This window comes from Coffea arabica, chromosome 8c, assembly GCF_036785885.1.
Source record: "Coffea arabica cultivar ET-39 chromosome 8c, Coffea Arabica ET-39 HiFi, whole genome shotgun sequence".
In the NCBI taxonomy this organism is placed as follows: domain Eukaryota; kingdom Viridiplantae; phylum Streptophyta; class Magnoliopsida; order Gentianales; family Rubiaceae; genus Coffea; species Coffea arabica.
The window spans coordinates 18,079,621-18,093,091 of NC_092325.1; the positions used below are offsets into that span (position 1 = coordinate 18,079,621).

The 13,471-nt window shown below is 36.7% G+C and overlaps 1 protein-coding gene across 1 annotated transcript; it reads right to left on the reverse strand.

Moving 5' to 3' along the window:
• Window positions 1–8,434: 8,434 nt before the first annotated feature.
• LOC113707001 (phytochrome-interacting ankyrin-repeat protein 1) lies at window positions 8,435–12,897 on the reverse strand. Its single transcript, XM_027229150.2, has 3 exons — window positions 12,574–12,897; window positions 8,966–9,137; window positions 8,435–8,874 (listed from the first exon to the last, which is right to left on the reverse strand). Exons 1-3 carry the CDS (start codon window positions 12,751–12,753, stop codon window positions 8,657–8,659), a joined length of 570 nt encoding a protein of 189 aa, XP_027084951.1. The 5' UTR covers window positions 12,754–12,897; the 3' UTR covers window positions 8,435–8,656.
• Window positions 12,898–13,471: the final 574 nt, after the last annotated feature.

Below are 13,471 nucleotides of genomic sequence, written 5' to 3' on the forward strand. Positions count from 1 at the left end.
TACTTAAGCTAAATGATATTTTCTTTTATATTAATTTATTTACCTTAATTTCTTAGATACTTTTATAGTTGAGTCAAGATTTTTATTGTTTTCCTACTATAATTTGGTGCATGTTATGTTTTGTAGTGCATTAAACTAGTGTGACCGACTAGTGAGGTGTGTGCAATAAATTTGGTGGACAAGAACAGGTATGGTACTGGAGAGATTATATGATTAAAAATGTTAAGAGTGAATTAGAGGAACACAAGATGGATTGGTTATTAGAAACACAAGAAAGGCAAAAAGATAGGAATGGAACCTAACCACGCCACTTGTCGACGATCTAAGCTTTCATTTGACCAAGAGAAGTCTTGTGTTTATCTTCCAAAATTAGCTCAAAAACCTTCCATTTTTCTCTTGCTATGGCTGAAACTAAGAGACAGAAAAGAGAGGAGAAAAACTTCAAAGTTCAACATGATTCTTGCTAGATTAAGAGAGAAATTGACGTGAAACCTTAATCTACTCCGATAGATCTTGAGTGAAGCTAGGAGGGAAGACCTTGGTGCAGGTTTGGTGGAAGAAAACTCTTGTTTGCTTAGGATTTCGAGGTAAAATTTCTAGAAAACATCTCTTTTACTTGTTTCATCAGATTTATTCCAAGATATGTCGTGATTGAAGCTAAAGGAAGCATGTTTATGAAAGATTTCATGGTTTTGCTAGGGCTGCTTGTAATTTCTAACTTTAATGTTCAATTTCCAGCCTTGATATGCATTTCCAACTTTGAGAGGAATTTTCCAGCTTTGATATGCCATTTTCTAGATTTGATACCAAATTTCCAGCTTTAATATGAGATTTATAGTTTCGATATACAATTTCCAGTTTTGATGTCACAAATTTCAGCTTTGATATAGTTTAAGTTGGGCTCTAGATATGTCAACTTTTGATAGCTTTTATTACCTAGAAGATGCACCACATCTACCCTATAACATGATACCTTGGATTGATTATAGTTTTCCATGGAATTAGAGTTGGATTTGAGGGTTCACTTGAGGACTTTAGGAGCTATGGTGCTGGAATTTTTCCCCTTGTTGGCCAAGTGAGTGAAAGTGAGAGTTGAGGTGTAAAGTTAGAGTGATTCAGACATAGTTTACTTGGAGTTACTTAAGAATACTTTGATTGTGACATATATGATAGATTTTTGCAAAAATTAAGTGATTTCAAAGAAGGAAAATAATGGTTGTTCCACACATGTTTTGTATTTAGATGTGAATAGCTTTAAACTTGTGATTTTGTCACTTTTCTTCGACAAAAGTCGTACCTATACAAACCACATATTACCCTATCTTGTACTCACGGTCTTGAATTACATTTACATGATTTTCTTTGATTTTCACAAGTAAAAGTTGTGGACTTTTGAAACCCTAACCTAGAAGTTTGATAGCTTTTTGCTATATGATCACTGATCGTAGATTTCGAGTGTGGCTAGGAGGTAGACATTGAACCTGACATCTCTAGATCTTAATTGGTTGGTGAGTGTCTTCAATTGCATGGTTGAACCTGCCGTTTGAATACAATGCTTTCTTATTGTGATTGGATAATACTTGACTTGTTTGATTGGATAAGGGTGTACTTTATCGCACTTGCCCTAATTTGACTAAGTACTGTACACTGCTTACAAATGAATTGATGTGTATGTGTGTGACTTGATAATTACCTAGGATCCCAAACCCCTTTTTGTTAGTTGGTTGAATCAAGTCGGCAAGGGTTTGGTCGAGGAGATTGGCGAACCATAGGTACTGTTTACTATTTACTCCACTGTTTACTGTTTTTCCACTATTTACTGTTATTCTACTAGATTGGATCTATTGGACTTGGTATATTCAAGTATTACCACCACTGTTATCATTGGAGTTCGAGCCCAGTAGGGGTTTTGATTGGTGGATGGAGATTGGAGTTAAGTGGTGCTCTATTGGACTTGTTATTGTACTTCTAGGGTTGACGGAGTGTCAACTGATCCTTGAGAAGCTGTTGCTGAATTAGCTCGCAAGAGCAAACTGTATCCTTATACATGAAAGCATTGATTGCCTAATTAACCTGTTACTTGAAGTGTTAATGCTTACTCTCATGAACTTTTACTCCCTTTACTTTGAGATTTCGAGTTCTATATAATTGCCAACTTGCTACTTGGTTTGCATGGTATCTTGGAACCTCACTGGACAATAGCTCACCCCATTAGTTTGTTTTCCTTACAGGGGCTGAGATTGAGGGCATATGAATGGGAGAAGGGTGAAATTTTGTTTAGATCTCTTGACTTTTTCTTAGTACTCTTCTAGTGTTAGTAAGTTAGCTTGAGCTTGAACTCTTGATGTATCATGGATCTATATGAGACTTTGATGATAATGAATGTATATATATATCTCAATTGGAAAGTGGCTATTGCTGTTGTTATTGTGGTTCTTGCTATTGTTTTAGATTTTGTGCGTGAATCTTGGCGAGAGCTAGACAGGCGGTCTGCTAAACCCTGAAATACGCTCTATGGGGAGGTGGGTCGTCACATAAATACAAACACAATGATATAGGGGCAGACAGGATAACAATAAACTACAAGCCCATTGATTCAAGTGTATATTTCTTTGCAAAGGTACATAGATTTGTCATTGATCAGACATGTTAGTTTATCCCTAACAAGGCACCCCTATTGAAGATTGAAAATGAGAAACGCATAAGACGTGCTCAATATTGAACTTTCTAGAGCCAAGCCTTTGACCTTTATTCAGGATCTTCAACTCTAATGCTAAAACTTTGAGCTTCTGGCAATTGTTGTTATGTATGTTTTTCTATACTTGGATTGGTAAACAATCCAAAATAATTATCTATAATAAAATTATTCTTCTTCAACAGTTAATTTTAATCCTTTTGTGCAATGGAACCAAAAAACACGAGCTTGCAAGAATACGAAAATTTCATAAAAGTAGAAATACATGCTAAAGGAACAAACTTATTGAAAGAAACGCGATCTCAACTCAAAAGAAAAAACCAACCAGGCCAATTGATGCTTGAAAGAAATTCACACGACATGGAAATTGGACACTAAACAAAGTTACTTCAAAGGTTCTGGAGGATGTATATTTTGTTGTTGCAATAGAATTTGTTTCTTCATGCGTCCTTGTGCAACAACAATGACTTGACCATGTGAAGAATAAGTGGTAGCATTATTTAGTTGTGTATGCCCCAAAATTTGCATCGAAGTAGGCCTTCACAGCCTTGTACATGTCCAATGCATTTTCTTTAATGGCCTTGATTTCTTCTTTGATGCCCTCAATTTGTTCTTCTGTAATCCGTTCTTGGCGTCAACACTCCCAGACTTTTTTTAACCAATTCAGGAAAGGAACTATTGAAAAGGTAGTTCCAGTCATGTAGGAGTCCTCAAGGAACAAATGATGAGGTAGTTTAAATCATGCAAGTCCTCAAACAACTCGAGTCCTCAAGGAACAAATGAAGAGGTAGTTTAAATCATGCAAGTCCTCAAACAACTAACGACAAAGTAGTTCGAATTATGCAGGAGTCCTGCTGTATCATATCAAAGTCTGATCAAAGTTACTCATTTAGGATTTTTCCATAATAGAATAGGCAAGTTATGTAAGTAAAGAGTGTGAGAACCCGTAAATTCCCTAATAAGTTTCCTAGGGTTTTTCCCCTTTAAAGACATATTTTCTGCATTTTCTGGCTTAGGAAAATTTTTCTGGTGAATTTTAGGAGTAATTATAGTTTTTAGATGATTTTTTTAGTATTGGATAGTTTTTGAAAAATTAAGAATATATAATGGACGTGGGACCCACTAGTGCGAAAAGTTCGGAAAAATTCGGCCAATTAGGTTAAATTCCGGATACTGGTGGAAATTTATCGGGTGTTAAGAGATAAGTAAAGGGTGAGATTTGATTGATGTGAGAGGAAAAAGAAGGATAGGATTGCATTAATGGAGGTGACAAGTGCCACCATTATATTGGATATGACTTATGACTTACTATTCATTTTTTTGACCTTTTGACCAATTGGTTAAATATCTTAAAATTACCACAAAAATCACCATTTCTTACCTCCTTGGTGGCCGGCCCTCTCTAGCAAAGAAGGAAGAAAAACTCTTCAAAATCTTGGCAGCTACCTAGCTCAAATCCTCCAAAACACTTGCTTGATCTTGTTTCTACTCCATAAAATCTCTCCATTTGGTGTTAGTGGTTAGTTTGGTGAAGTTTTTGGAGAAGCTAAGGTGTCCAACAACTCTACCTCTCTTGTTTTCTAGGTGAGTGGTTATTGAACTTTCTCCTACACTTAATGAAGCTTAAATTGTGCTTAGTGGTAGCTAAAGTGCTGAAATTTGTGGTTTATTTCTTGGTTTGAGATGAATTGGTGAAGTTTTTAATTTAGTGATGATTTTTCTGGTTTAATTTGATCATGATGTTGTGGCCTTGTATGATGATTGGCAATGGCCTATAATGACTCTAGTAGGTGTGAATGATAGGTAATTGCAACCAATTTTGGATTTGGAAGGAAATGTGAAAAGTTAGGGTTTCATAACCCCTTTTCTGGCCGGTTTTGTATCATATTGTTAGAGGCCGAATTGGCCTTTGATTAAAACATGAAAGTTGTAGGTATTGATGTGTTTGAGGTGCCTGTAAAATTTCAGGGCAATTGGAGTAGTGTAGAGTGAGAAATGTCGAAATTACTATTGCTGTTCTGGGTTCATCAGGATGGCAGAACTGCGCCTGTAATTGGCTGTTTTGACTGGAATTGCCTTGGATTTGGTTGTTGTGGTCTTCTGATGAAATGTAGCTGGATGTCTTAGCTACCATATGCCTTTGGAATTTCTGAATTTGGACCTGTACAGACTGAGTTGTACTAATTACAGCATAGTGTAATTTGTAAACCTGTTTTGATGGTTCTGGTTTAGTATCTTGCATATTTGACCTGTTTGTACTAGGAATTTGACTGAGTGACCTTCTACATTGTTGTAGCCCAGGTTCTTACCTTCGAAACGGTGGGTCTTACACCCTCATCCGATAATCGTAGTGAAATTGGTGCCATTACCGCAAAATAAGGACAAAACTGTTTTTTATTCGGGGCCAAAGCTAATGCCATTTCTTGAATTTCTGGTTACTCATGATGCTTGTATATGCATATGAAACCCTATTGGGGTTGTGATTGGCATTGTTTTATGACTCGTTATCGAGTCTCATTGTATTTGTTTGCATGTTCTAGGGCGTGACGGTAGTTCACGACGTACTGGTGACGGCGGTGCATGAAACACCACCTACTTGATTGGTGAGTGCACTACTCACTTGAATGCTTACAATGTGGCTTTGCTATATGTGATTGTGATGCCTTGAAGGTTTATTTGGATATTGGAATTGATTAAGGTGAGGGTGTACTTGACCGCCCTCACCCCTTTTGATAGTATTACTGATTGTTTACCGTTTCACTGTATTACTGAACTTGATATATGAGTTATTGAATTCCATTTCATGGAAACCTGATTTGGTGTCGTTTGCACGAATATCCAACGGCCTTACTGTATTACTGAGCTCAACCCCGTTGGTAGTCAATTGAATCGAGCCGGCGAGGGTTTGGTCGTGAAAATTGACATGCCACGAGGACTGTACTGGGGAATCTTGTAGTAATGAGACTCTTGGTTCCGATATACTCGAGTATTACCAAAAGCTACTGATTGGAGTGCGGGCCCGGTTGGGGAATGTTGGGTGGAAGGAATGGAAGTGAAGTGAGGTCTACGGTTTGGTACTCTTAACATTGACGGAGGGTCAATGGGGTTGGATCAAGACTGTAAGCGTGGAAATGGGCTCTTGAGAGCCGTTCGTATCCTTTCACCATTTTGTTTCATTCCTTAATTGTGTACTTTAATTGAAAGGTCATGTTATATGCTCTTTGTTGCTTATGTGGTAGTAACTCACTGGACTTAAGCTCATTCCGTTCCATTTGTTTTCCTTACAGGAAAATGACCACTTTTGGAAAAGATTGTGTTAGTTGGTTGTCAAGTTGAGCTCATGTAAATGTATCTTTTGAATAGCTCTTTGAATGAAACCCTAATGTGTATTGGGTTCATTTTCTTTTGATTGGCAAACCGAACATGTATATTCATGATGAATGATTTTTGTGGCATGCCATTTGGTTGTAAATGTTGAATTTCAATGTATGTATATGTTGGATTGATGTATGGTTGAACTCCGGATTCTGACGTGTCCGGCATTGTTCATCCTCGGCGTGTTTTTTTTTTTCTTTATTTTTATTTTTATTTTGTGATTTTGACTCGGTTGCGCGCGTTGGTAGGTTCCGGAACATATTAGATCGACGTAAACTGACCCGTTAGTCCTGGCGAGAGCTGGGCAGGCAGTCCGCTAACCCCTTTGGTTCGCCTTAGGGGAAGGTGGGGCTGTCACAAAGAGTATATTAGACATCATAGAAAAGGGAAAAAGGACGATTATATTATATAGTAATAGATAGATAAATTAGATATATATACACAAACATAAGCCTAGTATATGCATTGTTCGGTCCAAGTTTTAAAAAATTTAAGCTTAGTGCAACCAAATTTAGCACACATTTAAATTAGGTGTGACATAATTTGGACCATTTGGTACAACTATAAACAATAGATGGTACAACTATAGGAACAAACCGTTGAAACGATAAGTGGCTATATGTTTTAACAAAAGCCAAATGCGGAAAAGGAGAACTAGTGTTTTGTGAATTACTTCAATGGCCTTAATTTTGCATACGAATCTACATAAATGTCCTGAAAAAAGTCAGAAGAAAATGTCTCAATTGTTAACATAAGAGTGCTCTTTATATAATAGCTAGGAAAATACAAGTCACTCAGGATTTTAATTATACGTTTTGCAAAAGATTTATTAAGATACCTCTTAATTATACGTTTCATATTATTAAGATACCTCTTAATTTATATAATACGGATTTAGAAACAGAAATTTCTAGTGATTTAATTGTAATTTTACAAACACTACTAATCCCACAACGATCGGATTTTGGGAACAACCACCAGAATGCCGCATGGTACCTGCAACAAAAAACTAGGGTTTGGCAAAAAAACCTGTCAACTCGAAAATCCGAGCAATCCGATCCATTCCGCACCAAAAATTAGGATATCCGATCGGGTTTCTATTAGCAGAGTAGATAAGGGCTGGGAACCCGTAAAATTCGGATACGGATACAGGTTACAAAAATAAAAACCTGCGGCCACCTGACCGGAGGGTATATTATATAAATATTAACAAATATATGGGCAATTTTATAATTTCATTAAGTTATTAATCCTAAAGGCCTAAATTTTATCGACATTCAGTTTTTCACTTTCCAAGTTTTTCTCTATCTTCAGTCTTCAGCAGAATATCTCCTCTCATTCTCTTTAATTTTCACCACAACAATTCTAAATTTTCCTTCAATTTTCACCACTTTGTGCTACAAATATACGATTGTCTTGGAATTATGAGAGAATCACAACCCATTTATGATTTGATGGTGCCCCTCAAAGCAAGCCCTTAAGCAGAAGCTGCAGAACGCCGGACCTTCAATTCAAACTCTCAACCTCGTAAGTGAACCCTAGTTTTTTCGGTGAATTTGTGATGCCCAGATTCTTGACAGGAGATATGGATTTTTTAATGGACTAAATTAAAAAAATAAGGAGGGGGTAGGGAATAGCATCTTTGCTAGGTGACAGAAAGGTGGAGTTGGAAAGTGCAAAACTCGCACTTATTGACTTTGCTGATGCTTCTTAAATAATTAAAGTTTATTGGTGTGTACTTTTGGAGTTTTTCGTATCAGCATGTAGCATCTCTTTTAGCCTATGATTTCTTGAATTTTAGTAGGCTTGTGAAAGTTGTTAGGTTGGGGGAATTTGTTCCTAGAACTGAGAGTTGCTGAAGTTGGTTTGGCTGGCACTTCCTTTTCTATTTTCTGTTAATGTCGAAGCTGAATTTGGCACTTATTCTCTATGTTTTCTTATTCTGGTTTAGTAATTAATTGGAAGGTGATATTTGATGTTCTTGAAAAATGGACATTAGTAAACATGAATTATAGAGGCGGGTAACCTATGACCCGCCCCTTTTTTTTGGGTACCTGAGGATGACAAGCAGAACGAATTCGAGTCGAAAAAATAATGATCCAATAAGTTAAGATCGAATCAGCCAAATCACGTTTGAAACGAATATTCGACCCGTATCCACATCTACAGAAAACTATTGGATGCATTGGAGCATCTGAGCTTCGGGAGTTTAACAACCACGATGCTGCATAAACCCTATGATGCCGCATGCTAACCGCAATGGGCCACTATCGGAGACATTGCATCAAGCGATGCAGGACATCACATTCAAGTTTTGACACGTCTTCGCAAAGGACATAAAAGAACCATTATAAAGAGATCACGAGTCTTAAAAAGCCATTTCATAAAAAATCTTCACCAACAACCACTTGCATGCATGTAGCACCAAAGCAGGGTATGGAAGATGGATTACACGGTACAGGAAACAGAACAAATTATGGCAGAGTGCATTTTACTCCAAATCACAGTGCATTTTTACTAGGAAAAGTAGTAGATAATATTTCATAGACGAAGCCTTGCAATATATGGCAGTAGAGCGAGTCTGGCTCAGTTTTCAGAGCTGGAAGAGGTTATCTCGCTAGATGTGGAGTTGTCTTGTTGGAGACGTCTCATCTCCTCGTAAGCCCATTCAAGACTAGGGCAATAGTGAAGCGGCGGATTGAACCTCGTGTCATTAATATCATCGGGCAAAAATGCCCCATTTTCTACCAGGAATCTGATTGCTTTTTTCTTTCTTTCTTTAGCCGCATTGTGCAGTGGGGTCCCTGGACCAAGGAATAAAAAGAATTCCAACATGCTAAACTATATAAATAGTGTCGAAAAAATCACTTATAACCCATATATACAAATACTTACAGCCACAGGCACCCTTAGTGCGTGCATCAATGTCAGCACCTTGGTCAAGCAATTCATCCATCACTTTGAGATGGCCACCCTTGGCTGCAAGATGGAGAGGGGTAACACCATGTGATTTTGGCCCCCGTGCAGCCACATTTACATCCATTCCTTCCTTGAGAAGTCGTTTCACCTTCCAGAAGAAAAATGACTCAGTTATAGAAAATACAAGATCCAAAAACAGCTAAGTTATGCAACTAAAATCTCAACTATGGAAGAATGATAAACATTGCACCAGTAATCTGACAATGAAAAAATGGTTAAACATAGTATGTACCAACATGCCAGTTTTAACAAAGAAAGAAAAGAATGAGAACACCAATGATGATATCAGAAAGTGGAAGCCGCAAAATGTGCTCACTCATAAGCAACATAGTGAGTCTGAAACATGATTCAACTGATAACTTTGGCATATAGGACAACATGGGAAAATATGAGTTACCAAAGCCAAACAAATTTACATCTTCAAAATTAGTGCATTAAGCTACCCTTGCAATGCTTACAGATGGAACAGTTAACACTTAGCGCCTTATTAGTGCATTAAGCTACCCTTGCAACTCCTAGTTTGGTATACTATGATACAAATTAACTTTCTATAAATATCACAGCCACATTTGCAGTAAGCCTTTGGTCAGAAATTATAGTTTCCTGAAGCTTGAAATGCAGTGATGCACTTGATCATGCAAACAGTTAAAATAAAAAATTCATGTTACAAATTGCCAAATTTGTGAAATGGAGTACAAAGACAGTTATGGTTTAACCAACAGTCTATATTCCTGTACATGAACCATGTCCTTCAGGTCCTAGAGAAATCTGGGTAAGGCTTCTGAACTCTTAACCAAGAAAATATATTTCCAGCAGAACAAAGCAAGGGCATGTAGCATATCATATTGTTGAGAGAATTAGAAGCAAGTAACCTCTATTGTAGAGCATTAAAAATTAAAACTTAGGGAGAAAAAGAGAGACAAATAAAGCATGTTCAACTCTATATTAGGCCTCTAACTAGGCAAGAACACAAGATGATAGGACTAAATGGTGATAATGGCAAGAGGTTTTTTCCTTTTTTTCCGTCTTTTCACTTCCATGGTTATCATGCTGACTACAGTTAGAGAGTAGAAGATGCAGCTGAAGAATTATCATGATAGGGGGAAAAAGAAAGCACAAGAAGGGAAATAATATTAAAAATAAAGGGTTAAAAACGAAAAAACCTCCCGTGGTATATCTAATACATAGAAAAACCCCTTATGGTTTCAAAACATGCAAAACGACACCTCATATTTTGAACTAAATTGTAAACTAACAGAATTTGTTAAACTTAACAAAAATGACGGTCTCAGCTGTTAAACTTACCAGATTCCGTTAAGTTTACCATATTCTGTTAAATTTTCCGTTAAGTTCAACGAATTCTGTTAGTTAATAATTTAGTTCAAAACATAAGGTATCGTTTTGTATGTTTTGAAACCATGAAGGGATTTTCTGTGTATTAGGCATACCACAAGGGGCTTTTTTGTTTTTACTCAAAAAAAAAAAGAAGCTACAAATGAAATCATGACGAGACTATATAATGATCGAACTAGATAGTATATTGGTTAAATAAATCTGGGTGTTTAATTTATATGAAATTTCTTTTCCAATTCATGAAACTTCCACACAGAGGATCTACGATTCTTAAACAACTTCAGACTTAGTTAAAGTACGTATTTATCATCAAAAACAGAATACAAAATATCTTACTAACAAAAATTGCATTGTCCGCGATCACAGTTATTAAAATATAGATGGGACTATGTAGGAGGACATTTGAAAGGAGACAAGCAACATACGGCATCAAATGTAAACTGAAAACTGAGACTTTCTCATCTTTAAGGTTATTTATCTTCTTATAATCAACCTCCATTCCTTTTCCATAAAGATCCCCATTCCCAGTCAAGGGCATTTTGTGTAATTTGAACATTAACCTTAGCTGAAATTCATGTCTCTTAAGGGCATCGCTGCAAGATAACTTAGATTTACAATACTGAAGATATTTGTCACCAAAAAAATGCAGCCAAATCTGAACATTAACCTTAGCTGAAATTCATGTCTCTTAAGGGCATCTCTGCAAGATAACTTAGATTTACAATACTGAAGATATTTGTCACCTAAAAAATGCAGCCAAATCTCTAAAAAGGTTTTAGAATCAAGACTTCACAAATTTGTAGCTCTCAACTATTTTACGCACCACACTGATAGAATGTATGTTTCTTTCTAACTAAACAGAAAAGATTCGTGCAATGAGTTTACATTTTGCGCAACACTGGATTGGCCTTAAACTGGAAAATCTTGTTTCTAGCTTGCTTGCAAAGAACAAAAGTTGTCAAGTTCAATGAGGTGCATGATCATTCAAAGGGATGAAAAACAACTTGCTAGTTGTGCACTACTCCTCAACCTTAACTTCAAAACAACTTCCTGGCTATGCTACACCTAGGACAACACTACGGAACTTTACCAAAAAAAAAGAACACTGTTTTTAAGATTCAACGCTGGTGGTTAGGAGAAGAATTTGAACATCTGTTTCTACCCGTTTTAACAAGTTTGGATAAATAATAGTGCTGGCTTGTTTCTTGGAGAGCTTCAGAAGCCTCCGCAGAATCACAAGCCCAGTGCTTTCTGTCAATTCTATGCTTGGAAATAAGCCTTCAAACATGCTACACAAAAATGGCAACGCAAAAAAAGCTAGATTTTACTAAAGCAGTTCACCTACAAAACTAACCAATTAAGTCACCTAAACTTCCCTGCATCCATCAAGTGAGACTTCCTCAAATATTTATCCAAGGAGTAAATTATATGCAACCCATGTGTTCAACTCTAAATATTATCTGCTGTCACTAAAAAAAAATGTTTTTGGGACCAAACAAAACAAATAGATTTCACTTTTGTACTGCAGAAGGGATCATAGGAACACTACAATCCATTTCTGCTGCAAAGTTGACAGTCTTTGGGTTCATTACTGCCGTAAAGTTGGGAGGCCTTTCTGTAGACCCTCCTGTAGAGTCTAAAAACTGTGAAAGCACCCTAAGTCCGGTAGGGGAAGCATTATCGGCAATTGAAATTAGATGGAAGTTCTAAAATGTGACACAAAAAGGTTCCCAAGGTCAAAATAAAGTATTGTGATCAAACCCAAAACCAATTATGAAGAACAAACAGTTGTGCTCTAATGAAGAATTCCTTCTTCAATTATGAAGAATTCTCCAAACGAATTCTAATTTTCATAAAAAAAGAACAGACGGTTCTGCTCTTATGTAAATAAGACTGTCAGCTAAACAGCAGCACATGCACTAATTAGTCACACTTTCTATTGACAAGAAAATCAATACTCAAATTAACTAACACATAAAGTGTCTCTCTTCAATTTTAGTGAAATATAGCTCAACACCTACCTGGAGCCAACTGTGTACAAGATCCGTTTACATAAATGGTTGCATAACAAATTAGCAAAGAAATCAAGCAAACAGTGAAAAATAGCTCAAAATTGTCACAAAGAAGAGCCATTAAACTCAAGCTAGGTTGTCGGATACTTGAAAGCATACCTCCTTGAGATCGCCTTTCCTTGCACAAATATGAAGCGGAGTCCAACCTCGATCATCTGTATCCCCTGCAGACCTATCCAAATGTCTCCTCCGCCTGATCGAACCCTCCTGCTCCTGTGGCATTACTTCCTTTGCCGTTTCCTCTACAAAACAGTTTTCAATTGGAATACCACTATACATACAAGTATTCCACTAAATCCTACAAATTTTACCACCAACACTACCACGACCCAAATTCAACACTCTTTCTCCAAATCAGACGTTCGTCACCACCAAACAAGCAAATCTAGGACAATCACGAAGATCAAAGTTTTCTTCTTCTTCTTGCCGGATTCAATAGTAAAGAGAAAAACTTAGCCCAAAAACCCTCAAATTCAGGGATAGAACCTAAAAGTTTCTAGACAGGAGGGAAGCTTCTATTTTCCAAGCTAAACACAAGCCCAGAAATTTTAAAATTCAAAGAAATACCTCAATCACATCACTCGCGGAAATCAACCAAACGCACAAACAATTTCCAGGCAAAGATTTGATCTTATCTTGGGGTTTTAACAAAAACCCACCAAATACTTCAGCAGATATAATCCCCAAATCACAAGATATTTGAAAAATCTTCTTTTCCAAATCTTTTCCAGCTTCTTTTGACAACTTCTGTTACATGATTTGCGAGAGAGACAAAAATCAAGAAAACCAATAAAAAAAAAAAAAAAGAGGGATGTTTAGCGAGAGGAATGATTGGCCAAATTGTAAGGGGCAAAGGGATTCAAACCGGGGCCAAAAGCTCTAAGATTCATTATCACCAGTGATACCGAAGAAGCAGATGAAATTCGAAATAGAAGAGAGATTACCATAGTAGAACCTTAAATATGACAATTTTTTTAGCTTAAATTTAACAAATTAA

Coding starts and splice junctions, on each gene's coding strand:
- LOC113707001 (XM_027229150.2), bottom strand. CDS start 12,753: ATGTATAGTGGTATTCCAATTGAAAACTGTTTTGTAGAGGAAACGGCA. Junction 9,138..12,573: donor GGAAAGGCGATCTCAAGGAG/GTATGCTTTCAA, acceptor TTCTTCTGGAAG/GTGAAACGACTTCTCAAGGA. Junction 8,875..8,965: donor CACTAAGGGTGCCTGTGGCT/GTAAGTATTTGT, acceptor TCCTTGGTCCAG/GGACCCCACTGCACAATGCG.